Source organism: Mastigoproctus giganteus, chromosome 7 (assembly GCF_048544385.1).
Source record: "Mastigoproctus giganteus isolate SK-2022 chromosome 7, ASM4854438v1, whole genome shotgun sequence".
Lineage (NCBI taxonomy): Eukaryota > Metazoa > Arthropoda > Arachnida > Uropygi > Thelyphonidae > Mastigoproctus > Mastigoproctus giganteus.
In genome coordinates, this window is record NC_143581.1 from 183,715,424 (window position 1) to 183,742,961 (window position 27,538).

The following is a 27,538-nucleotide window of genomic DNA, read 5'->3' on the forward strand; positions in this document are numbered from 1 at the left end:
TGTTCCAACACAAACCACAGATGCTCGATGGGATTGATGTCTGGGGAATTAGGTGGCTTGGCAATACCTAGAAGTCTTCCTCATGTTCCGCGAACCAGTCTCGAACAATCCGGCGGTGTGGCACGGCACGTTATTCTGCTAAAAGACGGCACCGCCAGAGGGGAAGTTCGTTTCCATGAAAGGGCTTACTTGGTCAGCAATGACGTTTAGGTAAAAAAAAAAGAAACGAAACTATTATATTTAGGCCACCCTAATAATTAAATTCATCTGCCATTCTGTGTGTCAATTTGTTCTGTGGTCGATTTGTCTGTTTTGCTGGACGAAAAAGCCCTGTTTCTGGGGATAAACCTTGCTATCTATGCCTGAGGCCGACTAAGCCACGAAGTGAAAAAAATTCCATTAAAGTTCTTCGCGTCATAGACGGGATACAAACCCTGGCCTTTTCCACCCCGTGTGGGGAGGATGGAGACGCTGCCACTGTGCTACCGTGCAGACAATGATGTGTAGGTAGGTGGAAGATGTCAGAATTCCCAGCACAATGATGGCTGGACCCAGGGTATCCCAGCATCGCCAAATCATGACACTGCCACCACCAGCTTGTTTTTGTCCCACAGTGCATCCAGGCGCCATCACTTCCCCAGGTAAACGACGCGCACGATCGCGGCCGTCCATATGGTGCAACAGGAAACGTGATTCATTCGACCAGACGACTTTCCAATCACCCAAGGTCCAGTTTTGATGCTTGCATGTGCTGTTGCCAGTGAACTGATTGTCATGGGCACTTTGTGCGGCTACGCAACCTCATTTTCAGCAGGTTTTGATGTTCTGTGTGTTGTGGCACTTTACTCTCATCACCAGCATTCCAATTACCTGCGAGTTGCACCACAGTTTCCCTTCTGTTGCCACTTACCATCTGGGAGAGCCTTCGCTTACCTCGAGCATCGATGAGCTGTGGTTGTCCACACCGGCGGCTCTTGTTGGGTTTCCCTCCTCGGACCACTTTCGGTAGGTACTAACCACAGCTGACCATGAGCATACCACCAGCCATGCCAGATGCCTCGACCGTGCGATCACGTTTCTATGTGCTCTGATTAAAAGTGATTATAGTACCTAGTACCGATTAATCATGGATTTACCGTTCGCCAAAGATTTGAACCTGAAGAACTAAAGATACTGGATCACCAGGTGACTTTATGTAAAATTCTGTGTGGATTTAATGAAGTTATGTGAGCCTTTAATTCCTATATATGATAGCGTTGTGCTTGTATGTAGCGAATGCTTACGCCAATATGGCTGCCAACCACGTCGGTCACGTTCATCGCTCCGTCATTTTAGTTAATAACGTGGATTAAGTGTTTCCTTTCAGGAAAAGTACAATTCAATTTTAAACTCCAGTGGATTCTCCAGGTGAGAAACGTTTGTTTGTCTGGGCTTATTAGTTGAATACAAGCGTTTTTATCTGTTTACTTTGTTTGTCAGACGGTACTGGTCACCATGCCGCCGACAACAGGGAAATAGAGAGTGCGTCCAATTATTTCTGGCTGCCGCACTTGGATCCAGCTCTTGACTGGGGAGGTGATCCATAGCAGAGTAATTTTGGGCAAAGACTGCTCCAACAATTCCCAAAGATTTCGGTGTGGATACAACGAAGAGAACATGACTTGGTTTCCCCCCCTCTCTTCATAAACATTCTATGATTGAAAGCAATCTCCACTGAAAACCCGCAGGAGAAAGTTGTTCCGGTTTTCTAGGGATATTTTCGGGAAGAGCTGTCCCCCCCCCCACACATGTGACTGTAGGGAACAGCCTAAATCTTTAGTGCACAGAAATTCACCAAATTGGGCTAGCTACGAACTTGTAGTGGGTGTCTTTCAACACCAATAACAAAGCCCTATCGTACCAACATCTCACAGTTTCGGAAATCCGAACTTAATCTGAAATTATCCCAACATTCAGAGAAAAACTAACAAAGCTCAAACCACGATGCAGGAAACCAGCAAGGATGACATTACAGTCATAGAGCATCACGAAGGGTCGGCGGACCGTCGCGTGGGAGCTTCCTCTGCAATAAGAAAAAATTATAAACCCACTATTCTCAAGTTGGAGTGGGAAAACCGCTCACAAACCGACATGAGAGAATTATAAGAGACCCACGCATCGCAACGGAATTCCACCGAGGAGAAACAAGAAGACACACCATTAGACCCAACTCTGCCTCAGGGCACTGTCCCTCAACAAAAATTGATCCTGCGAACCGCCCTTAAAAACCTATTCAAGAAGCAGAGTAATAGAGTTACCACAGGATTAAGAGGCGAAATAGTTTCCCTGTGGACTAAACTGGAAACAATTTTGGACCAAACCCACCTGGAAAATGAAAAAATAATGGCCAGACTCGATGCCTATTTGGAAAGTGGGGTAAACAAAATACCACAGTGCACTTCCACTTTTGTTGAAGCGCTGAGGACAAACACTGCCAAACCAACAAACAATACAAAGCCAGAGGCAAGAAAGACACAACTCCCCAAACCTCACCTCGGTCAGGAAGTCCACCATTGTCTTTTTTACTTCCTCGCTGGTTTGGTTTCCGTCCGGAGTAGTGGGTTTAAGAAAGACAATGGCGGACTCCCTGACCGAGGACTTTAGGCAAGCCAAAATAAAATCGATACGAAAAACTCGCACCACTGAGGTGATTATTGAAACTGAATCCAGCCATGATGCCAACTTTATCCTGAGTAATAGTAAGATCCCAACACTTGGCCTCATGGCAGAACCACCCAGGAAGAAAGAACCCTCCATAGCCATCTATGACGAAGATAAAGACCTTAGTCCAGCCACAATCTGCGATGAAATATACAGACGCAACCTACAAGAGCAGGCGAGTGTTATATGTTAATAACCTGGCGAGTATTATTATCCCTAAATATCAGACAAGAAGCATGTACGACAACTCCATAAACTGGGTTGTAGAGCTTACTCCAGACGTATGGAAGATTCTCACATGGCAGACAAGAATATTCATAAACTGGGGATCGCACCGGTACAGAGAGCATGTTGCAGTACCCAAGTTCTTCCGCTGCTGTCGCTTCGGACACACAACCCACACGTGCGCCCAAATCTTGACCTGGGGCCATTGTGCTGAGAACAGGCACGACTTTGCAAACTGCCCCAACAAGGAACAAGAACCAACATGCGCAAACTGCAAAAGCCTGAAACTTCTACACACCCATTCCATTCGTGACAGTAAATGCTCAGTATACCTTAAAGCCAAGTGTACCCACCAGCAGAGAATTGAATATGGGGACTCTGCCTAAACAATATAACCACTTTCCGAAGTTAGATTTGGTAACGGAACGTCTCATTCCACGAGGCTCCCATCCATGCAGATTTGTCGTCTGCAGTATTATTATTATTATTAGCCAAATGGTGCAAGGAAGCCTGAGGCTTTTGCTGCACCAGACAAAAAAAAAAAAAAAATCTAACTTGCCCTAAGAGAGAGAGAGAAGTAGAAGGAAATCACCAAGGAAGAGAAGAATGATGATATTCATACGGTCAATACGGAACCCTCGGTAAAGTGATAAATGTCCTCCTAAAGAAGTTTCACTTAACTTCCGCTATGCATGCTCGGTACACACACAATTTTTTTTTTTTTTTTTTTTTTTGAAGACACAGCAGTTGGGGAAAAATTGTTACAGTCATCTGTAAAGCCATCTCTTTCGTCCGTGACTGTTTATAACTGAAAGAGAATATAGAACATAGATGGCTGTTCCGAGTGTTTGTCGTGCTTCGCAAGTATTTAGATTTCTGAGATTTACGGGAATTATTCCGTGGTACGAAACCTTGTTTCGATGTTTCTTTTGTGACAAAAATATTAAAATTATTAATTCGTTCATCATTTTTTTTTTTTTTTTTTTTAATTTTTGGAAGTACATGCTATGTTAGCTAGTTTGCAAACGCTTTTCATTTTAGTTTTTCAAACTCTGCCGAAAATCACTTTGTGTGTGTTGTGGGGGAGGGGGTAATGTTATAAAGCTAATAATGAAATGGTTTTTCCATTCTCATGTAAAATTAACTTTTTTTATTATTATTTCATAACTATTAAAATATTTGCCGAAATAATTTATTAGGAAAAATTATTGCAATGCTTTTTGTGATTACCGTTACTTTTTTTAGAGTTCCAATTTCTAAAATATGACCTTTCAACACCATAGTTAATTAAAACACTGCACATGATAGAAATGTTAATAGTTTTGTTAGAAGTTTTGAGAGTTACATACATTCTTAATTAAAAAAGCATAAAATATACGATAATATCACAATGTCCTCAAAATGGAATTTAAGTTTTATTTTTATTTTTTCTGTGACCTGGGACTGCCCATCCCTACCAATAATTTGCGACTTTATACTAACGACTTCCACAACACTGAGTGAAAGTTTGATAAAAAATAAATAAATTATATAGATTTTTTTTTTTTTTTTACATTACTTGACAATCGGTTACTCTGACTGAAGGCAAATTTCTGTACATCTAATTTGGAACCAACGTTTTTCAATTTAATGTAACCCTGTGTGAGTGTGCCATCATCAGCATTTTAGTGTACCAATTTAAATCCTTCCTAAAATTAGGCTTCTAAACCTGTGCAATTTTCAAGATGTGGTCTAATCATTGCTTTATACAATGTGATAGTTGCCTCCTTGTCTCTTCTGGCAAAGTTCCTATGTTTTTTTAGAACCCTCCTGCATTATGTTTCTTTAATTTCAAAATTTTGGTTAAAAGGGGGAGGTCATATGCTCCTGGTTGATACTGTTCTGAGAATTTCATGTTGAGCTGTATAATTTCTCCTGGGTGTTTTTCATATAGACTACATAGAGTTTGGTGCTATCCAAATGGTATGTTGCTTTGGAATTACTGTTACCCAAATACACTAGCTTGCATATATCACTGTTAAACCTTAATTGCCAATTTTCAGCCCTTCTGCCTAGTTAGTCCAGACCTTGAAGTAGAATACCCTGATTAATGTCATTAATCATCCTACCTGCCATTGTATTATCAACAAACTTAGGCATTAAACTCAAAATACCTGTATCAGAATGTTGCTAACTATCCAGTTTTTGGCCGAACAGTCTGATTTTTACATCTGATGTTGGACAGTCTGATGTCAACGAAAATGATATCTTCAACCAGACTCACTTTGTCCAGATTTTATACTTTTGGCTTTTAATCTGTTATACATTTTTCTGCAAGTGAGAAGTTGTAGACTGACAAAAAAAAAAAAAAAAAAAAAAGTTCAGTTAAAACCAGACAAAGGGATGCCTTTTTTCCCTATGGTCCTCTTTTACATGGGCTGAGGTTATACTGAACTCAGCCCATGTATTCTGATTTGCTTGCCACATGCACACTACACTGATCACTAGCAGTCTGTCCACTGTGTTGTTACTGTTTCCCTCCCCAACACTATTCTAATACATCTTGAGTCAGTGAATACAGTATATCAAAAATTAAAAATATAGCAAGATGTAATATTGGAGTTGGGCAAAATTTGATTTTGTTATTATTGGTGTAACATTTAACATTAACATTTTTAAATGTTAACAATAAATACATGTTAACTTCACTGTTGCTTCACTGTAAACCCCAATCCACTTGAAATTGATACTGCTTTAAAATAAATATCAATTTTAAAAATAAATCTACTTTTGAAGTAATTAATGTGAATATGAAAAACTGAAAGTTGAGGATAAATGAAACCTATAACTATCCTGTTTTTCTGAGGTAAACTGGCAACATTACTATATCAGTATCATTAATAAATATTAAAAATGGTAAGGGGGCTAACACAGAATTGTGTGGTACTCCACTCATGACAGTGCTCCATGAGGAGCACAGGCCATTTATAATTATATGTTCGTATTGTGATGCTGCTCTAAATTGCACAATAATCATACATGTGGAATAGTATTAGCACCAGCCAAAAAAAATCCTCATCCTTCCCTCAGTCCAAACCTTCCTTTAATTTATTCAAACTACCCACCTCCCTAACGTTAGATAGAAATTTATTCCAACAGTTTAATAAAGTCATTGGCTGAATGTGAATTTATGCACACCTGTTCTGTAACTGTCCTTTTCTAATTTACATTTATTTCCTTTTGTGTATTTTATCTGAGAAGTAAAGATGGTTTTCTTCAGTTTAATTAAATCCTTTTAAAACTTTATACACTTCAATTAGGTCACTCTGCAGATTCCTAGTTTACAAAGAATACAAGTTACAGAACCCTAGTCTTTCTTGGAAAGAATAACCTTTTGTACCCCAAACTAATCTTGTTGCACTTCTCTGTACCCTTTCCATCAGATTCTGTACTTCCTATAATTAGGTGTCCAAACCTGCACTATTCTAACTGTGGCCTAACCATTGCCTTATACAATGGGATAATTATCTCTTTGTCCTGCTGACATAGCTCCAGTTTCCTGTATATCATCGACAGAACCCCCATCAGCTCTTCTGGCCATGTTTGCACTGCTCAGAGTATTTTATGTTGGATTCTACAATTACCCCAGATCTTGGGGTTTTTTTTTTTTTTTTTTTGTTTCTTTGATTTGTTTTATCAGCTTGCTTTCTTGCATCAATTGCCACTAATAATAATAATACTATACTACTCATATGCTGTACCTTGTGTTTAGTATTATTATTATTAGTGGCAAATGATGCAAGAAAGCAAGCTGATAAAACAAACCAAAGAAACAAACAAAAAAAAAAAAAAAAACCCATGTCACACATCCACCCCTCCAGAAGTAGTTTGTCTAGTTCTTCCATGAGTTTATTCAAACAACCCACTTCCACAACAACAGGTGGATTATTACCAACAGACAATCACCCACTGGCTGTCCTGCAATGGTCTTCCTTCAGTTTGAATTTATGTCCCCATATGCGTGTAGTCAGAGCAAGAGGAAGAATGCTATCAGCATCTAGCTTGCTCAATCCATTCAAAGCCTTAAGCATCTCAATCAGATTACCTTGCCTGTGTCTAGTCCAGATGCTGAAAATTGCAGAATTGTAGACTTTCTAGATTAAAACTGCCCATTTGTTCCCCTTTCCAATCTTGTTGCCCCTTACCTTCACCCATTTCAGCAGATCTACATCCTTCCTAAAATAAGGTCTCCAGACCTGTATGCAGTACTAAATATGTGGCCTAACCATTTCCTTGTACAGTGGGATAATAATTCTCCTTATCCTTGCTAGCAAAATTCCTTTATATCATTGCAAAATCCCATGAGCTGTTCTGGCAGCCTGTCTGCACTGCTCAGAGAAAACGTCTCATTGCCCCAGGTCTTTTCCATTTTTCATTACCCTGAGTGTGTACTGCCACATAGTTAATACATTAAACAGAGATACTGATACCCATATGCAGCACTTTGCATTGTCATTATTAAACTTCAGCTGCTATTTCTCAGCCCACATCTGCCTAAATTTTCTAGATCATGTTGTTGTAGAGATATGTTAGATATAAAACTTGAAATACATATATCAATAATAAATATTAGCATTTTTTAGCATTAGCAAAGGCACATAATGCAAGAAAGAAAGCTTATATAGCATCAGCCAAAAAAAAAAAAAAAAAACTCATTTCATCCATCCACTCACTCCAAATGTTTGTCTAGTTCTGCCTTGAATCTGTTTAAGCAATCAACTTCTACGACGGATGGAAGTTTGTTTCGGCAATCAACTGGCTAAAGGCAAACTTCCACACATCTATCCTACAACTGTCTTTCCTCAATTTGAATTTATGCTCTCTCAGGCGATTATTCTGAGCAAGAGGAAGAATCCCATCAGCATTGAGCAGGCTCAAACCATCCAAGATTTTATACACCTCAATCAAATCACCTCGCAGGAGCCTAGTCTCCAGAGACATTGTAATTAGCATTAGCATTAGTAGAGGCACACGATACAAGAAAGTAAGCTTATGCAGCATCAGCCAAAAAAAAAAAAAAAAGCTCAGATTTCACTCCTCCATTCATTCCAAATACCTGTCCAGCTCAGCCTTAAATTTATTTAGGCTATCAACTTCCACGACAAAAGATGGAAGTCTGTTCCACCAATCAACTACCGGCTGGCTAAAGGTAAACTTCTGCACATATATCCTACAACTGTCTTTCCTCAATTTGAATTTATGCCCTCTCAGGTGATTATTCTGAGCAAGGGGAAGAATCCCATCAGCATTGCACTTGCTCAAACCATTCAAGGCTTTATACACCTCAATCAGATCACCTTACAGATGCCTAGTTCCAAAACATTGTAATCACCTCCCTATCCCTGCAAGAAAAATTCCTGTATATCATTGATAAGACACCATGAGCTACTCTTGCAGCCCATCTGCACTGCTCAGAGAACTTCATATCTGCCTGCACAATTACACCCAGGTCCTTTTCATTCTCTACCACTGTTAGTGTAGTACCACAGAGTTGATATGTTGCCCTGGGGTTGCTGTTTCCCATATGTAGTACTTTACATTTGTCAATGTTAAACTTCATTTGCCACCTCTCAGCCCATCTGCTCAACCTTTCCAGATCCTGTTGCAGCAGCATAGTGTCAGTAGTGTCCTTAACAACCCTGCCAACCTTTGTATCGTCTGCAAACTTGGACATTAAGCTTGTTATACCATCATCAATATTATTTATAAATACAGAAAACAATAATGGACCCAACACTGAACTCTGAGGGACTCCACTAATAACAGTCCACGATGAGCAGTGTCCATTGATTAATACTCTCTGTCTTATCCCCCTCAACCACCCCTTTATCCATAGCAGCAATTTGCATCCAGTGCCACACTGCTCCAATTTGTGCAGCAGTCTTCCCTGTGCAACAGTATCAAAAGCCTTTCTAAGATCCAAGTATATAATATCAAAGTTATTCCCTGCATCCAGTTATTTTGTGACTGCATCATAGTATCCAATCAAATTGGTCAGGCAAGACTTTCCCTTAACAACACCATGCTGTGTCCGAGCTGTAACTGAAGTCTTGTCTAGATGATCCTGCAGTGCTTCTTTAACCAGTGCCTCCATTAATTTTCCTGGAACAGAAGTCAAACTCACAGGTCTATAATTACTTGTGTCAGCCTTTGATCCTCCTTTGTGAATTTGGGGTCACATATGGGTACTTCCCCTGAGTCCAAGGAAGCTCTCATAATTATGGCTAAGGGTTTGCTGACTTCCTTTGCTGCCTCCTTTAATATAACTGGGTAGATCCCATCCACCCCAGGTGCCTTTCTTGTGTTTATCTTCAACAATTTCTCCTCCACTTTACTCTCAGTTATTACAAGATTATCTAGCTTACTGCCAGAGTTGAATACACCTGGCATTCCCCTCGCTGAATAACTCCTCATGTGTGAATGTCGATGCAAAATATTCATTTAGTTTGTTAGCTACCTGAGCAGGATCATCAACAGTTGAACCATCAATATCAAGTGGACCAATCTGATTCATTCCCTTCCTTCTAGAGTTTACATATGTAAAGAACTCTTTGCTGTTTTTCTTTGCATCCTTTGCCAAAGATTTCTTGTAATCTGCCTTCGCCTGCCTAACCTTCTTTGTAACTTGGTTACAGATCAACTTATATCTATCATAGGCTTCTGTGTCACATGTTAATTTATATGTATCCCATGCATTTTTCTTCTCTGCCATATGTCTCATTAGTTCATCTGACATCCATTTAGGCCTGAACCTTGAACAATATTTCTTAGTTGGTATGTAAAGCCTAGTAGCTTCCAAGATAAGTTCTTTGAATGCTTCCCATTTTGAAATTGCTGTTGGTCATCAAATTAACAAGCTGTGTGAGGTCATTAGTAATCACAAATGAAAAAATTACCTCACTGTTAGGGAAGTTAGACCAGAGAAGGTTGTTTCAAAGAAAGTAAGTCAAAAAAAGTTCTAGGTGATTAGTAGCAAGAACAATAGAGGCAAAAGATAAATTTGACAGAATGGGGTAGAGAGAGATATTTTAAACTTGAGGAGATTACATTTAGGAAGTTTGATAAGGAATATCAAAGCAGTCATATGCACATGGACTATGTTTGATGTGAAAGGAATCATAGAGCAGATAATTATGGCAAATGAGTGAGCACTGGCTGAGATAACTAATGATAGATTTTTTTCAAAAAAAGTAAGTGGGGCACGACACATGTTAGATGGAAATGAAGATAACTGAAATTGTAACTGAAACTATGTATGATTATGAAATGAATGAGAACATTTTGTTTAAACATTCAGTTGAGAAGTAAAATTGAGCAAGCTCAGTGCTGATGGGATTCTTTTTCTTACTCAGGCTGCATGCATTAGCATTAGCATTAGCATTAGCATTAGTAGAGGCATTTGATGCAAGAAAGCAAGCTTATGCAGCATCAGCAAAAAAAAAAAAAAAAAAAAAAAATGCATGAGGGGGGGGGCATAAATTCCAATTGAGGAAGGATAGTTGCAGAATAGATGTGCAAAAGTTTTCCTTTAGGTTGTTGTGGAAGTGGATAGCTTGAACAAATTCCAATTGAGGAAGGATAGTTGCAGAATAGATGTGCAAAAGTTTTCCTTTAGGTTGTTGTGGAAGTGGATAGCTTGAACAAATTTAAGAACCAGACAAACTATTGAAGGGGATGGATAGGTGAAATGGGAAGTTTTGTTTTTTGGCAGATGGTACATATGCTTGCTTTCCTGCATAACTTTCCACTACTAATACCACATTGTTACAATTTATACAATTGTACACATGGTATAATACCAAAAGCTTACTGAAATATAAGTATATCATGTCAGAATTATTCTTTGCACCCAGTTCCTTTGTAACAACCTCATAGTAACTAATCAGATTGGTAAGGCATGATCTCTTGTAAATTCATGCTGTGATTGCCTTATGGCTCCACTATTATCAAGATGATCTTGCATGACTTCTTTAATTAATGATTCCATTATTTTCCCCAGCACAAAGGTTACATGTTGTTAATAAGTTAATAATAAGTTGTGCGGAAGTTTGCCTTTAGCCAGCGGGTGGTTGATTGCTGGAACAAACTTCCATCTGTCATTGTAGAAGTTGATAGCTTAAACAGATTCAAGGCAGAACTAGACAAACATTTAGAGCGAGTGGATGGGTGAAATGAGAAGGGTGTGTGTGGTTTTTTTTTTTTTTTTTGGCTGATGCTATATAAGCTTGCTTTCTTGCATCATGTGCCCTTGCTAATGCTAATACCAAAAGTTGTTAATAAAGTTAATAAGGCGCATTTAGGGCTAGAGCCTCAAGCTGCGAACAAATTTAGACTATGTATATAAAGTGCTTAGCATCATAATACACAGCCATTTCTGAATAAACCGAAAATTTTTAAGGTGGCATCGTTTTAGGTTATATCTCATATTGTGAATGCCTTCACAACGAGTTGCCATGATATTGCACTACTTCGAATAAGTAACGCTTCACCTAAGGAGAAGACTAGTGTTACTTATTCTCAGATAGGTACCACCACCCAGACAGCACTGTTTCAGGGCTATTTGGCCCTTCGTCAGTGAGTGGGTAGGTACCCAAGTGATGCAATGATGGCAAAAACAGTTATGAAGTATAACTCCACAATATGAGAGATGCCTGATGGTGTATGATGTATTTAGACTAAGGCGCATTTAGGGCTAGAGCCTCAAGCTGCGAACAAATTTAGACTATGTATATAAAGTGCTTAGCATTATAATACACAGCCATTTCTGAATAAACAGAAAATTTTTAAGGTGGCATCGTTTTAGGTTATATCTCATATTGTGAATGCCTTCACAACGAGTTGCCATGATATTGCACTACTTCGAATAAGTAACGCTTCACCTAAGGAGAAGACTAGTGTTACTTATTCTCAGATAGGTACCACCACCCAGACAGCACTGTTTCATAACCTAAAACGATGCCACCTTAAAAATTTTCTGTTTATTCAGAAATGGCTGTGTATTATGATGCTAAGCACTTTATATACATAGTCTAAATTTGTTCGCAGCTTGAGGCTCTAGCCCTAAATGCCCCTTAGTCTAAATACATCATACACCATCAGGCATCTCTCATATTGTGGAGTTATACTTCATAACTGTTTTTGCCATCATTGCATCACTTGGGTACCTACCCACTCACTGACGAAGGGCCAAATAGCCCTGAAACAGTGCTGTCTGGGTGGTGGTACCTATCTGAGAATAAGTAACACTAGTCTTCTCCTTAGGTGAAGCGTTACTTATTCGAAGTAGTGCAATATCATGGCAACTCGTTGTGAAGGCATTCACAATATGAGATATAACCTAAAACGATGCCACCTTAAAAATTTTCTGTTTATTCAGAAATGGCTGTGTATTATGATGCTAAGCACTTTATATACATAGTCTAAAGTTAATAAGTGTTGTTTCCCTGGCACAAAGTGTAATAAGTGTTGTCAAATGACAAAAATAATTCTGCTATTTTTATTTATGAAATTTCCACTGTCAGATGTGTATGTATTTGAGACAACAAATGCATTAATGCATTGGGAGTCTGGTTAGTTTTAATGGTTACTGAATAATTGTCTCTTGCCAGCCTAAAATTTTTTTCTATTATTGTTTTTAATTTTAGTATTAATAAGTGTGGCTTGATGATGCAAGGAACCCAATTTTACCTGTGTTGTTGTGTGTGTGTGTTTTTTTTTTTTTTTTTTGTGTTACCATATCTTAACTATTGGCTTGAATAGCAGTACTTCCTTTATTCTCTTTTACTGTTTTGTGTTTGCTTCAGAGAGGTGTTTATAGAACTTGTTTTCAAACTATGTTAAAACAAGTCTACATTAAAATTTTACATGATATCAACTCAAGAATGAGAAGTACAAAATCTCACTACTCTCTTTATACTATTTAAACAATTTATTGTTAAGCTTTTTTATTGAATTGAAACATTTTTTCCCCCTTTTAATTCACCATGTTGGTTAATTTGTCAAAATTATAAGGGTCCCATTGGTGATTAATTATTGAGATAAACTGTAGAAGGGAAATGAATGTTGTTTACAATTTTATTGCTGTCAGAGGTGCTTAAAACCAAATATAATACATAAGGGTAAATGGTATTAACTCAAAAAATGACATTAATCATGAACATTTATTGAATAAATAATTATTGTAGGGTCTTAGAAAATTTCCCCTCTCTAATACTTTATCCTGTTTTCATTTTGCCAAACCATGAGACACCACCCTTAAGTGGTTCCTTACCTTCTGTCATTTAGAGATGGTATTGCACAAAACTGTTTAGTATATATCAGACCAGTTCTGTTAACAATAAGATAGCATTTATGAATAAATACAGTTCCAAGATTCCGAACCTTTGTGTCTAATGTTATATTCATTGAGGGGAAATTCATCAGTGAAATATGTTACTTATTGGAAAAATTTTATTACAGACAACATTGCATGACTTTGTTTAAACTACACTGAGTTTGCATTCTGCTATTTTATTTTTATTTGAAAGCATATTTGTATTTTGATTCGTTATTAGTATATTTTACTAAAACCTATTTTCATATATCAGTTTTCTTTAATTCTTTTCTCAATTTCCAAATATTAGATACCTAAATAATTTATGTTTAAGTATGCCTTATCATATTTGGAGTAAACCCCCCTTTTTTTTTTTTTTTTGTGTCACTCTGTAATTGGAAATGAACATGTCTTCTATCTAATTTGGGTGATTTAGCAGTCATTAAAAGACTTTTGATGACAGTAAAATGTTATATTATTATGATATTTTCCTCTTAATCATTCAACTCATGATTAAGATATTTTATACTATGATATTTTCCTCTTAATCATTCAACATATTTTCCTCTTAATCATTCGAAGTAGTGCAATATCATGGCAACTCGTTGTGAAGGCATTCACAATATGAGATATAACCTAAAACGATGCCACCTTAAAAATTTTCTGTTTATTCAGAAATGGCTGTGTATTATGATGCTAAGCACTTTATATACATAGTCTAAATTTGTTCGCAGCTTGAGGCTCTAGCCCTAAATGCGCCTTAGTCTAAATACATCATACACCATCAGGCATCTCTCATATTGTGGAGTTATACTTCATAACTGTTTTTGCCATCATTGCATCACTTGGGTACCTACCCACTCACTGACGAAGGGCCAAATAGCCCTGAAACAGTGCTGTCTGGGTGGTGGTACCTATCTGAGAATAAGTAACACTAGTCTTCTCCTTAGGTGATACTTCTCCTTACTGGAAATAATCAATTTTCTTTCTAATTATTTATTAATATTTGATTAACTCATTGAAATGCACAGAGGGGATCATTTTGAAGGCAATATTTTAGCTCCTCTGCACTCCAAAACCAATCTGTCCACCTAGCTGTAGCACACAGTATCTTTTAAGAAAAGTTTTATCTAATTTTGCCATTTTGCCAAACCATGAGACACCACCCTTAAGTGGTTCCTTACCTTCTGTCATTTAGAGATGGTATTGCACAAAACTGTTTAGTATATATCAGACCAGTTCTGTTAACAATAAGATAGCATTTATGAATAAATACAGTTCCAAGATTCCGAACCTTTGTGTCTAATGTTATATTCATTGAGGGGAAATTCATCAGTGAAATATGTTACTTATTGGAAAAATTTTATTACAGACAACATTGCATGACTTTGTTTAAACTACACTGAGTTTGCATTCTGCTATTTTATTTTTATTTGAAAGCATATTTGTATTTTGATTCGTTATTAGTATATTTTACTAAAACCTATTTTCATATATCAGTTTTCTTTAATTCTTTTCTCAATTTCCAAATATTAGATACCTAAATAATTTATGTTTAAGTATGCCTTATCATATTTGGAGTAAACCCCCTTTTTTTTTTTTTTTTTGTGTCACTCTGTAATTGGAAATGAACATGTCTTCTATCTAATTTGGGTGATTTAGCAGTCATTAAAAGACTTTTGATGACAGTAAAATGTTATATTATTATGATATTTTCCTCTTAATCATTCAACTCATGTCACTTTGGAAATGATTACTGGAAATAATCAATTTTCTTTCTAATTATTTATTAATATTTGATTAACTCATTGAAATGCACAGAGGGGATCATTTTGAAGGCAATATTTTAGCTCCTCTGCACTCCAAAACCAATCTGTCCACCTAGCTGTAGCACACAGTATCTTTTAAGAAAAGTTTTATCTAATTTTGCACATCAAAAATCTGAGAAATCTTGGTCAAATAGGGTTAAAATATTCTAGGTGCCCCCCTTAGCTGGCAGCAGGTTAAATAAAAATATATTTAATAACCATTCCCTTTCATATGATGTTAAGAAAAATAGTATTTCTCGAGTTGACCTAAAATTTTGTTTTATTATTAGCCATATAGTACAAGGAAGTCTGATGCTTATACTGCACCAGCCAAAAAAAATTTCAGGACCCTGGGTGTGCCAAGCCCATACTCAGATGTAAGCCCCTGGGAGTTTTGTGTGTGTTTCACAATTTACTAGATTTTTTTTTCCCTTGATTTTATTATGAAACAGTTATCAGAGAGCTGGCGCTTTTCATTGTAGGAAACATTTGTCGACCACCCAAATATATACTTCTGAGAGACAGTTGACAGAGCCAGAAGCAAAAGATATTAAAGAAGTATTGCTTCCTCCAGATGAACAGAAACATCAACAAATGTTGAAGGAGATGATTACAGTAGATGCTAAAGTAAGTTTATTAGTTATCTTTTGAAAAAAAAATGTTGGAAATATGCAGCTTACTGAAAGTTCAATTTATTTTCTGTGAGTATGCATTTTCTCCAGATATATTTGTTGTCAGGTATAAGGACTGGCTGTAATGTTGAGTACTGCCAATCATGATCACGTTGCTTCGGGAGGGTTAATAATTTTTAGTGTTCAATAATTTTTATCTAATATTAGTGATTTTTTAGGATTTATTTTTTAATGTAAATAGTTTTACAGTTTTTATTATCAATTACATTTATTACATTTTTTTTTGAAAATTGCACATCTGCTAGCATTTAATAACACTAGTCGCCAAGAAAAAAAATTTTTTTTCACTCCCTGTTAAAATTCAGTGATTCTGTAGATTTGATGTTGCTGAATTCAAATATGGCAATTATATTGCTGTAATACTCACGAGTTTTAAGAGAGAAGGGATTAAAATCAAAATGTTTATAGTAGAAAAGATTTCATATTTTTAAGAAAATGTTACATATATTTTAAATTTTAAATATTCTATTTAAAAAAATGTTTATCTGATAACAAAACACTTATTTTTATAATTGTCAATTGGTGTCTCCTGTACGAGATTCCAACATATTTGGACTCCATTTTCCCTGGAAAATGGAGTCCAAATATGTTGTCCATTTTCCATTTGAGAAATATCTTGATGAAACTTTTCACTGTGTTCATTGGGGACCGCTCTCAAGTTTTAAGGATTAAAGTGTAAATGGGAATGTAGAAAATGAAGCTTTAATGACAGGTCTTGGTTTTTTTGGTCATTAGCCTACAATATTTGAAAACTGAGGGTAATGAGAACTTTTTAAGCACATATCTGAGTTTTTGAATATATTTCCTATGAGAATCTGTCAAAATTATTTCAGGGAGGAAATTGATGCCAACTAGTGTAATCACAAATTAGAAAACTTCAGTTTAGCTTTCAGTCAGAATGTGCAAAAATGTTGTGTTCACTACTCTGATCTAGAATCTAAAGTTGCTACCATGCAGTAAAAACATGCTGGATTACCAGCATGTTTTTAACTGCACTCCAAAAAATTTCAAAGTGGAAGGCTCAGCTGGGAAGATTCTGTTGAGAGTCTTCTGCGATTGTTCAGGCGTACTGCTCATTGATTTCCTTGAAAAGGGTAAAACTGTGACACGAAGGTACTACATGCAGCTATTAACCAAATTATGAGAAAACATCAAGAGTTGCAGCGATGAGGAATGCTGTCCCGAGTAGTGCTGTTGCTGGATGACAACGCCTCACCTTACAAATGTGAAGTGACAGGAACAGTTGTGGCCAAACTGGGGTTCGAGTCTTTTGCTACATCCACCTTATTCATATGATACGGCCCCATCTGACCTGTTTGGAAAATTGAAGCATCTTCTTGGAATGCATTTTGTGGTCAATGAACATATGAAACAGGCAGTGATGACTGAGTGGTTTGATAAGCAAAACAGATTTATACAAGGAGGAGTTTTTCAAGATTAAACATAAATGGAAAAACTGCATAACTGTGAGTAGTGACTACATAGAGAAGCCTTAACATGTCTGAATTTTGTGAGTCTGGGATTACAGGAACTATATGTTTGACAAAACGTTTTGAATGGCCCTCATAACCCCAGGGGCTCACATCTGGTGAGTATGGGCTTGGCACACTCAGGGTCCTGAGCTGGATATCATCATTCTTCTCTTTCTTGGTGATTCCCTTCTACTTCTCTCTCTCTCTGGGTAATTCAGAATTTTTTTTTTTTTTTTTTTTTGCCTGGTGCAGCATAAGCCTTGGGCTTCCTTGCACCGTATAGTTAATAATAATAATAATAGGGGAAAGGTGTAGTTTGTGAAAAATCTTTATTACAGAGAGAAGAAAATTTAGTTAATTTCAATCCTTCTAAAACTCAGTCCTATTTTATTTCTCACAAAAAAAAAAAAAAAAATATACTTCTCATCTGCTCATTTTGATGACTCTCAGGTGTCTATCTCCATTATGGATTACTTAACTTCTAATCTTGCTTGGCATAAGCACATCACATATATTGCTTCCTTTGCATCAGAAAAACCGTTTTTTCTTTTTCGCTCTTGTCATTACTTTTAATAACCACTTATTCTGTACAAATCTAATCTCAAATTCTCCTTATTATGGAATATTGTTTCGGCATCTTGGGTAGTACCTCTGAGACCTCTCAGTCTTCTGAACTTCATTTTGAGGACGGTCATGTTAATTATTGACCCTTCTCTTGAAAAGTCTCTCCACTCTCTGTCTCATAGACATTCAGTTTCTGCTGCATGCCTTTTCTACAGGTACTTCCATCGGCAGTATTCTTCTGAATTTACATCATTAATTCAATCACTCTTTCCCAAATCAGTCCAAATCCATGTGTCAACCAGTCAGTATCTGTTGATTGTCCAAAACCATACTCACAGAACTAACTTTTTCTCTTCCTCATTTATCTGTTCTGCTCCATAGTGAAAAACCTTCCTTCATATGTATTTCTCAAAAATTACAAGCTATGGAAATTCAGTTCTAATGTCAACAAGTATCTTCTACCTTTTTAACTTTTAGCCCATGCGTGTTACTAAGTTGTGTAGTTTCTAACACCCTTTGTGTTTTGGCTTTTCATTAAAAAAAAAAAACCAAACAAATAATGCAATTTTAAACAAACTTTAAATACTATTGCTTAAATCACATTATTCATGGCCTATATTTGATTAAATTTATCATTATTAAGGTTTAATGCATTAATTAAACCTTAATAGCTTCAAAATTTGATTAATAACTATCAATTTGATCAAATGTAGATGCACCATCCCTAATGGCATTGTCGTTTTTGAAAAAAATTTAGGAATCCTGTTGAATATAGGTTTAATTGCATTTCCTTTTTATAACATTTTTCATTTTGATTAGAACACAAAAATATTTTTCAATTCTTCATCAGAATTAACAAATTTAATAAGAGTATCAAGGCAGCTTTGTGTACTTTAACTTTTTCTTCTTTACTTCATATTCTTCATATTTCTTCTTCATATCCTGCTCCATCTACAGATTTTTTCCTTGAACTGCTATTCCTGTTCCTACTTTCTAGTTACATTCTTATATTTCTTGAATTAATATTCTCTTTGCCACTGTTATGCAACCTACTTTTGACACACTTCATCTTTAATTCTAGTAAATCAGTAAGAACATGACATCATTTATTAGTTTTTTTTCCGTGCACTTGTACACTGCTTTACTTCATTCAAACTTTTAGCCCAGCTGTAAATAGCACTTTTTATGTAATAATTTTTAATATTGGCTAAGGCCTTTTCTCCTCATGCATCCATTCGCTTTCAGAATTGTAAAAAAAAAAAAAATTAAAAATAAAAAAATATATATAATTTTTGGATCAAGGAGTCAAACTCAGAGCTGTAAAGATTTTATATTGAAGGAAACAAATAAAGAATGTGTGTGTGAACAGCTCTGAGTATGACTTCTTGATCCACAGATTATGTGCATTAGCATTAGTAGAGGCATACGATGCAAGAAGGCAAGCTTATGCAGCATCAGCCAAAAAAAAAAAAAAAACCCTGCCCATTTCATCCCTCCATTCGTTCCAAATGCCTGTCCAGCTCAGCCTTAAATATATTTAGCCTATTAGCTTCCACAACAAAAGATGGAAGCCTGTTCCACCAATCAACTACCCGCTGGCTAAAGGCAAATTTCCGCACATCTGTTCTACAACTATCTTTCCTTGATTTGAAACTGTGCCCCCTCAGGTTCTTAGTCTGAGCAAGACGAAGAATCCCATCAGCATTCAGCTTGCTCAACCAATTCAAGGCCTTATACACCTCAATCAGATCACCTTGCAGGTGCCTACTCTCCAGGTTCTGCAATTTGCAGAACTTAAGCCTTTCTTGGTAAGAGCACCCCTTTGTTCCCCCTCACCAATCTTGTTGCCCTTCTTTGTACTCGTTCTAGTAACTCTACATCCTTCCTAAAATGAGGCCTCCAGACCTGTACACAGTACTCTAGGTGTGGCCTGACCATTGCCTTGTATAATGGGATTATCACCTCCCTGTCCCTGCTAGCAAAATTCCTATATATCATTGACAAGGCTCCATGACCTGCCCTGGCAGCCCGTCTGCACTGCTCAGCGAACTTCATATTTGGCTGCACAGTTACCCCCCCAGGTCTTTTTCACTTTCCATTTCCCTGAATGTAGCACCACCCAGTTGGTACGTTTCTCTTCGGTTATTGCTACCCATATGCAGTACTTTGCATTCAATGTTAAATTCCAGTTGCCACTTCTCAGCCCATTTTCCCAACTTATCTAGATCCAGTTGGAGTAGCATACTGTCATTACTGTCGTTATCAACCCTGCCAACCTTTGTATCATCTGCAAACTTGGACATTAAACCTGATATACCTTCATCGATGTCATTGATAAATATACAAAACAACAGCGGGTCCAACACTGAACCCTGGGGAACTCCACTAATAACATTTGTCCATGAAGAGCAGTGTCCATTGATTATCACTCTCTGTTGTGTCCCACTCAACCATCCCTTTATCCATTGTAGCAGCTTGCCCTTGATGCCATACCTTTCCAATTTGTACAGCAGTCTTCCATGTGTAACAGTATCAAAAGCTCTCCTGAAATCCAAGCAGAATGCTATGGTACTGGGAGGTAAGAAAAGGTAATTGTTATTGCCATTGATAAAATTTCAGCAGAAGGATATACAAATGCATTATCTAACAATACCGTAATGTTTTCATCTACATTTAGTTTTTTCCTTTTGTTTGATTTTATTTCTTTTACAAAGAGTGATTGTGAAACCATTCTGAAAAAAGTTCAGGAGTGTTTCTAATTCTCATTTACAAAAAATATCCATTTTGCATAAATTAAATGCATACATAAAAAGAAGGCACCCCAAATCATAGAGGGTCCAAATTAGAGCAGATGTACTGTTTATTCAAAGAATGTCTTTTTTTCCTATACAGTCATAACTTGTTTTACATGATGCCATTTTTCAGATTTCTTATAGCACAGGTACAATTAAACTCTTTATGCAATCCAGTTTGGATCAATCCTGCTAAGCAAATTAATGCTTGCATCACAGAACTTAGGTATTACTAAACATTATTATTAATGTTTGGTATATTTGTTATTTATTTTTTGTATTTTTCAAGTTAGAAATTTTGTTATTATTCTTATTCAGATTAACATTGCATAATATTTTTCTTTTCATTTTGCACCATCTAACCTCATTGACAGGCGCCTCTGTAGCCAGATGGGCAGGAGCAGCAGTGCGTAGCACACGCTTCTTGATTAGACCGGGGTTCGAGCCTGTCACCACCAAATACGGAAGATGCGGAAAGGTCAGGGAAGGACTACCGCATATCCCCGGAGCAATATGGCCTTAGTTGCTAATGCTCCTAAAAACCAAAAACAACAACAACAAACTCATTGACAGATGATGCAAAAAAAGTAATGCGTGACCTTGTTTTGCATAAAATTGTTGAGAACCTATCTTGTCACAATAAATATGATAAGATAGGTTCCCAACAATTAATGAAATGAGGTATGACTGATTTTAAAATCATTCCTAATTAATGTAATATAATATTAATTTATTAATTTAGATTAACATAGTAAAGTTTTTTTTTTTGTTTTTTTTTTTCATGTTTGCATTATGTCCTGCACTGCTTCTACTAGGCTAAAAACTGGACAAACTGTTGCAGAAAATAAGGTGTAGTATCCAAAGAAGGGAAAAATATAGAAAGATATAGATTTCCTATATCTTTCTATATTTTTATACTACACCTTATTTTCTGCAACAGTTTGTCCAGTTCTTAGCCTTTGATTATGGCAGAGCAGTTGACTCTTGGCCAGTAGCGTAGCCAGGATTTTTTGTCAGCAGGTACAATCAATAAAAAGGTGCCAATTGAATAATGCTAACCTACCATAATTATTTTGGCATCAGAGGTTACAATGTATCTGCTGACCCTAACCTGCCCTGGCTATGCCACTGCTGTTTGTGGATGTGCATTACACTTTGAAGTATGATGCTCAGTTGGGTAACTGCAACAATAGTGAATAGGAGAACATGGAAGGTGTACCTCTCTGGACACTAAGATGATCACGAATTGTCACAAAGCTCGTAATTACAGTGGTCAGTCAGAGACATAAAACTAAGTTGAAGTCTTTCATCATTCCAGTTTCCAAATAATGTTGTTGAAAAAGTTCGACAGACATTTGAACTTGCCACAAAATAACTGTATCTATGTCAAAAAGATATTATTGGTATGATGGTACATGTTGTTGTTCATTCTACAGTGTAATATCATCTGAAATTCTGTGTAGAAACCACATTATATGGATAAACTATTCACAGATGATTGCTACTGAAAAATAGAATTTGCTGAAATAATGCTGAGGTGATTAGAAGACAGGCCCCATTTGCAGTGGACCATCTTGTGATGTAATGAGGCAATTTTCCATGTTGGTGGGTTTGTTAACAGACATACCACACATTACTGGGTTGAAAATGGTGATGTAGCCATGACATTTGGAAAAACTCAAAGGCATTCTAAAGTTATCTTGTGGTGTGGCTTCATTGGTATTCAGTTTCTTTGGTTATACCTCATAAAACAATGAATTGTAGCTAGTTGTCTTAGAGAAGAACACAGAATGAAATTTTTAGGTAGGGTAGGATGTCCCTCACTTTGCAATATTGTGGTCAACTTGTCTGAACAAAGTTTCCAGGCAGGTGGCTTGGTTGATGAGATCTGATAGAAAGGTTAGCAAGAAGCTCCAACCTAACACTATGCAATTTCTTTTTATGTGAATGGGAAAAAGAAGAGGTTTACAAGAACAAATTCCAAACTTTGGTCAAACTGGAATAACAAACTGCAATAACAAAGTTTGGTCAAACTTTGGTCCTTGAGGTTGTCACAGACATTCTCTCAGATTTGCCAGACAAGCTGCACTTGCTATCTGGGAGTCTAAAACGCTGATGGAACTGATATTCGAGTGACACGCAAGTCAAGCGGACCCAATTTTGGTGAAGTCTGGACGATCTGTGACAGCCAAATCCTCTGCTTGCACCTTCATGATGGTGGGACTGTTAGTAATCCTGGGTATAACCTCCATGCACAAGTACATGGTGAGTAACCACCCAGGTGTGAACCAACGTAAGCAGGGGTCGAGGTGTGGCGCCCACACCACATGGAGGAACGCCGCCCCTCTATGTTACCAGGCAGTACTAGGTGGTAGATGACTCTCATCAACCAGTGCAATACCACCACTTTTGTCACCACCAAATATGGAGGATGCGGAAAGGTCAGGGAATGACCACTGCATTTCCCGGAGCAATATGGCCTTAGTTGCTAATGCTCCTAAAAACCAAATCACACACACACCACCACCATTTTTCTTATTGGAGGCTTGAAGTGGTGGAACTCATATTTAGTCTCTAGAGTTAAGTTCCGGTCAACCCTATCTCTATCCATCATGCAGTATAATTGATGACTTTTGAGGTTATGATGAACATCGTGGCGCGATCCAATATTCCTTACATTTCGAGGGTGCAGCTCTAAAACGGTGTTCGCAGGTCGGCCGCTAGTTAGTACACTGGACCAAACCTATTGGTAACTCTCTAGGAGGCTTCTGGATTAGCTAGTGTATAATCTTGTTACCTCTACTCTGCCAGATAGTGACTGGAGGGAGTCCGAGTAGTGCATATGCGGGGAGCATTGTCGAGGCCACGTTATGTCAAGGATCTGGGTATATTCTTACCCTATGTACGCCATGTCCAAAAATTTCATTACTTCATACAGCATGTCCCACCCACTTTTTCTTACTATTGAATACACCATGAATTGTCAAACTAATAGAGTAAGCTTATCTGCGAAAAGATCTAAACTTCCCAAACACCTCCTAGTTCATTTCACAAACATACGTGGTCTCAATTCTAATCTCAACGATGTCCATTTCCACTTGCAGTCTGCCAAACCCCATGTACTTTTTTCTGACAGAATCTCAGTTATTGGTTGATTCAACTACTGCTCATCTCAGATGCCCAAATTATTCACTGTATGATTCCTTTTGCCTCAAAGGTGGTACTTGTGCACATGTCCGTTCTGATATTCCCTGTCAGAGACTTGGCAATTTGGAATCTCCTCTCTTTGATCTTCTCTGGCTTAAAATCTCTCTACCTCATTGCGTCAGATTCATCTGTTGTCTCTACCATTCTCCCAATTCCACTAATCACTTGGAGCTCTTTGACTTCCTCTCTTTGCAACATGACTTTCTCCAGTCCAACTTTCATAACAGTGAGGTAATTTTCCTTGGTGATTTTAATGTTCACAACTTCAGCTGGCTTCCGTTTTCTAGTCACACCGACCCAGCTGGTCGAGATGCTGAGGCTTTTGCAATTACTAATGACCTTGCAGAGATTGTTCATTTACGTACAAAAATACTGGATAATCGTAATCATACAGCCAATACGCTTGTTCTTTTTCTCACAAAAACCCTTCTAAGTACACGGTCGAAGTGAGAGGTCCTGTAGGCACTTCAGATCACAACTTGGTGATTGTCTCTTCTCCAATGGAACCTTTATCTCATGGCTATTCCCAACCTCGTGTTGTTTGGCATTACAAGAATGCAAAATGGGATGACCTGTGAGACTTCTTTTCATCTTTTCCTTGGTCAGATTACTGTTTCAAAACTTCAGATGTCAACGTTTGCTCAGATCGTGTCAGAGAAATTATTCTTGCAGGAATGGAATCCTTTATCCCACACTCCACTTTAAAATCTCGCCCTTTAACTAAACCTTGGTTTTACAATAAATGTGCTAAGGCTGTTCAAGATTAGAATGTTGCATATCGTAATTGGCTTGTTTCTAATTCTCCAGTTTCATTTTCTGCCTACACCAAAGCTCGCAACAATTGTAAAGCAGTTATTAATCAGTCCAAACTAGAGTTTGAACAGGCTAAGAGTAGAAAACTTGCTTCTTACCCTAATGGTAGCCGAGCATTCTGGTCTCTTGCCAAAGCTATCGGCCGCAACTTTTGCCATCTCTGCTCCCACCTCTGTCCAAACCAGATTGTTCTGTTCCCACTTCAGCCAAGGATAAAGCTGACCTGCTAGCATCCCATTTTTCTTTAAACTCATGTATTAATGATCTTGGTAAAACACCTCCCACCATTCCCAACACACTCCATTCAATGCCTCCTGTGGTCTTCCGTCAAAAGGATGTCAGAAGTATTTTGACGAATCTTGATGCTAAGAAAGCTCCAGGTCCCAATGGTATTTCTCCATTTGTTCTCAAAACCTGTGCTCCTGAACTTACTCCTATTCTTTGCTGCCTTTTTTCACTTTCTTATTCCAAAGGTGTTTTTCCTTCTGCTTGGAAATTTGCTCACATCCAGCTAGTTCCTAAAAAGGGTGACAAATCCCTCCCATCTAATTATCATCCCATTGCAATTACTTCTACTCTTTCTAAAGTAATGGAGAAATCAATTAACTGCCAACTCTTAAACTACCTAGAAACCTTCTGTCTGATCAACGATCGCCAGTATGGATTCCATCAGTGTCGATCCACTGGTGATATTCTGGCTTATGTTACCCATTTATGGACTAATTCAATGGAAAGGTTTGGGGAAACACAAGTAGTTGCTCTTGACATCTCCAAAGGCTTTTGATCGTGTTTGGCATAAAAGTCTTCTAAACAAGCTTCCATCTTATGGTTTGCCAACTGTTTTTAGTAATTGGTTATCCAGTTTTCTCTGTGATCTCTCACTGAGGGTGATGGTAGATGACTCTGTCTTCTAACTTCTTCACTAATGCCGGTGTCCCCCAAGGTTCAGTTCTTTTCCTCATGAATATTAATGACCTTCTTCCATTGACTGGAAATCCTATCCATAGTTTTGCCGATGATAGCACATTGCATTCCACTTTCCATTTTGAGAAACCTTGTTCTGCTCAATCAGCTTCAATTTCTCAAAAATCTGCTACCAATTCTTTAAATGCCGATCTTCAGGTAATTCTCCAGTGGGGAAAAGACAACTTAGTTGATTTCAACCCTTTTAAAACTCAGTCTTGTCTTATATCTCGCAAAAAGGATTCTTCTGCTCCTATGCTTAACTTTAGTGACATTCCGATTTCTAGGAAATATGATATATCTCTTTTGGGGATTACCCTGACTTCTGATCTCTCTTGGCACAAGCACATTACAAATATTGCTTCCTCCGCATCTAAAAAACTTGGTTTTTTCTTTTGCTCTCGGCGTTACTTTTCTTCCAAACAGCTGCTCAGTCTGTAAAAATCGCAAATCCGCCCTGCCATGGAATATTGTTTCCACATCTGGGGTGGTGCCCCCAAAATCTCTCTCAGACTTCTTGATTCCAGGCAGTTAGGTTAATTAATGATTCATCTCTAACAGAATCTCTCCACTCGCTCTCTCATAGATGTACTGCTGTATGCCTCTTCTACAGATACTTCAATGGGCACTGTTCTTCTGAATTGGCTTCTATAATTCCCGCTCTCTCTTTCAAAACGTTCCAAACACATGCCGCCACCAGCCAACATCCATCTACTGTCCAACTTCAAACTCACAGAACCAACTTTTCATCCTCCTCGTTTATTCATTCAACTGCCATTTTCTGGAACAACCTTCCTTCATACATATTTCCTGAAAATTACTAGTCTACAGAAGTTCAAGTCCAATGTCAACAAATATCTTCTTTCATCTTCTCAACCTCTAACCCAAGCACGGTACAAAGTACTATAGGTTCTTATACTTCTCGTGTTTGGGGTTTACATAAAAAAAAAAAAACCAGGTTAATGCAATTTTCCAATGTTCACAAGACTTCCTTCAGAGAGCAGCCTGAATGTACAAATATGTTGAAAATGCAGGTGGTGTGAGTTGTGTCACACGAAATGGCATAAAATGAAGTACAGTATTTGGAAAACCATTTCTTATTTGTATAATTTTTCTGCATTAGCATTAGTAGAGGCATTTGATGCAAGAAAGCAAGCTTATACAGCATCAGCCAAAAAAAAAAAAAAAAAAAACTTTCCATTTCACCCATCCATTCACTCCAAAAGTTTGTCCACTTTCTTGAATTTATTTAAGTTATCAACTTCCACAATGACAGATGGAAGTTTGTTCCAGCAATCAACTACCTGCTGGCTAAAGGCAAATTTCTGCATATCTATTTGACAACTGTCTTTGCTCAATTTCAGTTTATGCCCCCTCAGGTTTGTAATCTGAGCAAGAGGAAGAATTCCATCAGCATTGAGCCTGCTCAATCCATTTAAAGCCTTACACACCTCAATCAGATCACTCGCAGGTGCCTAGTCTCCAGATGCTGAAATCTGCAGAACTTAACTCTTTCTTCATAAGAGTACCCCTTTCTATAAGTAAAACAAAATAAAGTCACTATTAAAATTCCTTGTGTACATATAAATGAAAATATGACCCGGTTCATTAACTGAGAAGGGAAAGTTGGGTTCCACGATATTTTCGTTGTTTGTTCTGGTGGTCCTTGGTAAAGTTTTAGGTCCAATTCTGATTCCATATTTCCCTACCCTTCAACTTTCCCTCACCCAAAATTGTGTTCTCTCTCTCTCTCTTTCAAGATATAATAAATGAATATATAATATAATAACCTTCATATATGCTCATTATTCTATGCTCATTTGCAATCAAAATGTCAACCCTCTAATCCCCTTCCCCTTACCAAGGCAATGGTCAGGTCACGCCTTGAGTACTGTGTTCAGGTCTGGAGGCCTCATTTTAGGAAGGATCTAGAGTTGCCAGAATGAGTACA

At 37.4% G+C, this 27,538-nt stretch overlaps 1 protein-coding gene across 2 annotated transcripts in view; it reads left to right on the forward strand.

Moving 5' to 3' along the window:
- The first annotated feature begins 3,677 nt into the window (after nt 1-3,677).
- Nucleotides 3,678-27,538, forward strand: part of ND-18 (NADH:ubiquinone oxidoreductase subunit 18) — a 55,392-nt gene continuing 31,531 nt past the window's right edge. The window contains exons 1-2 of one of the 2 annotated variants that reach the window (XM_090377232.1): nt 3,678-3,827; nt 15,567-15,711. In XM_090377232.1, the coding sequence (XP_090233358.1) occupies nt 3,757-3,827; nt 15,567-15,711 (216 nt within the window). In that variant the 5' untranslated portion in view covers nt 3,678-3,756. Of the gene's footprint in view, nt 3,828-3,975; nt 4,060-15,566; nt 15,712-27,538 lie in introns of those variants that run through there. The other variant, XM_090377233.1, reaches the window with a different exon arrangement.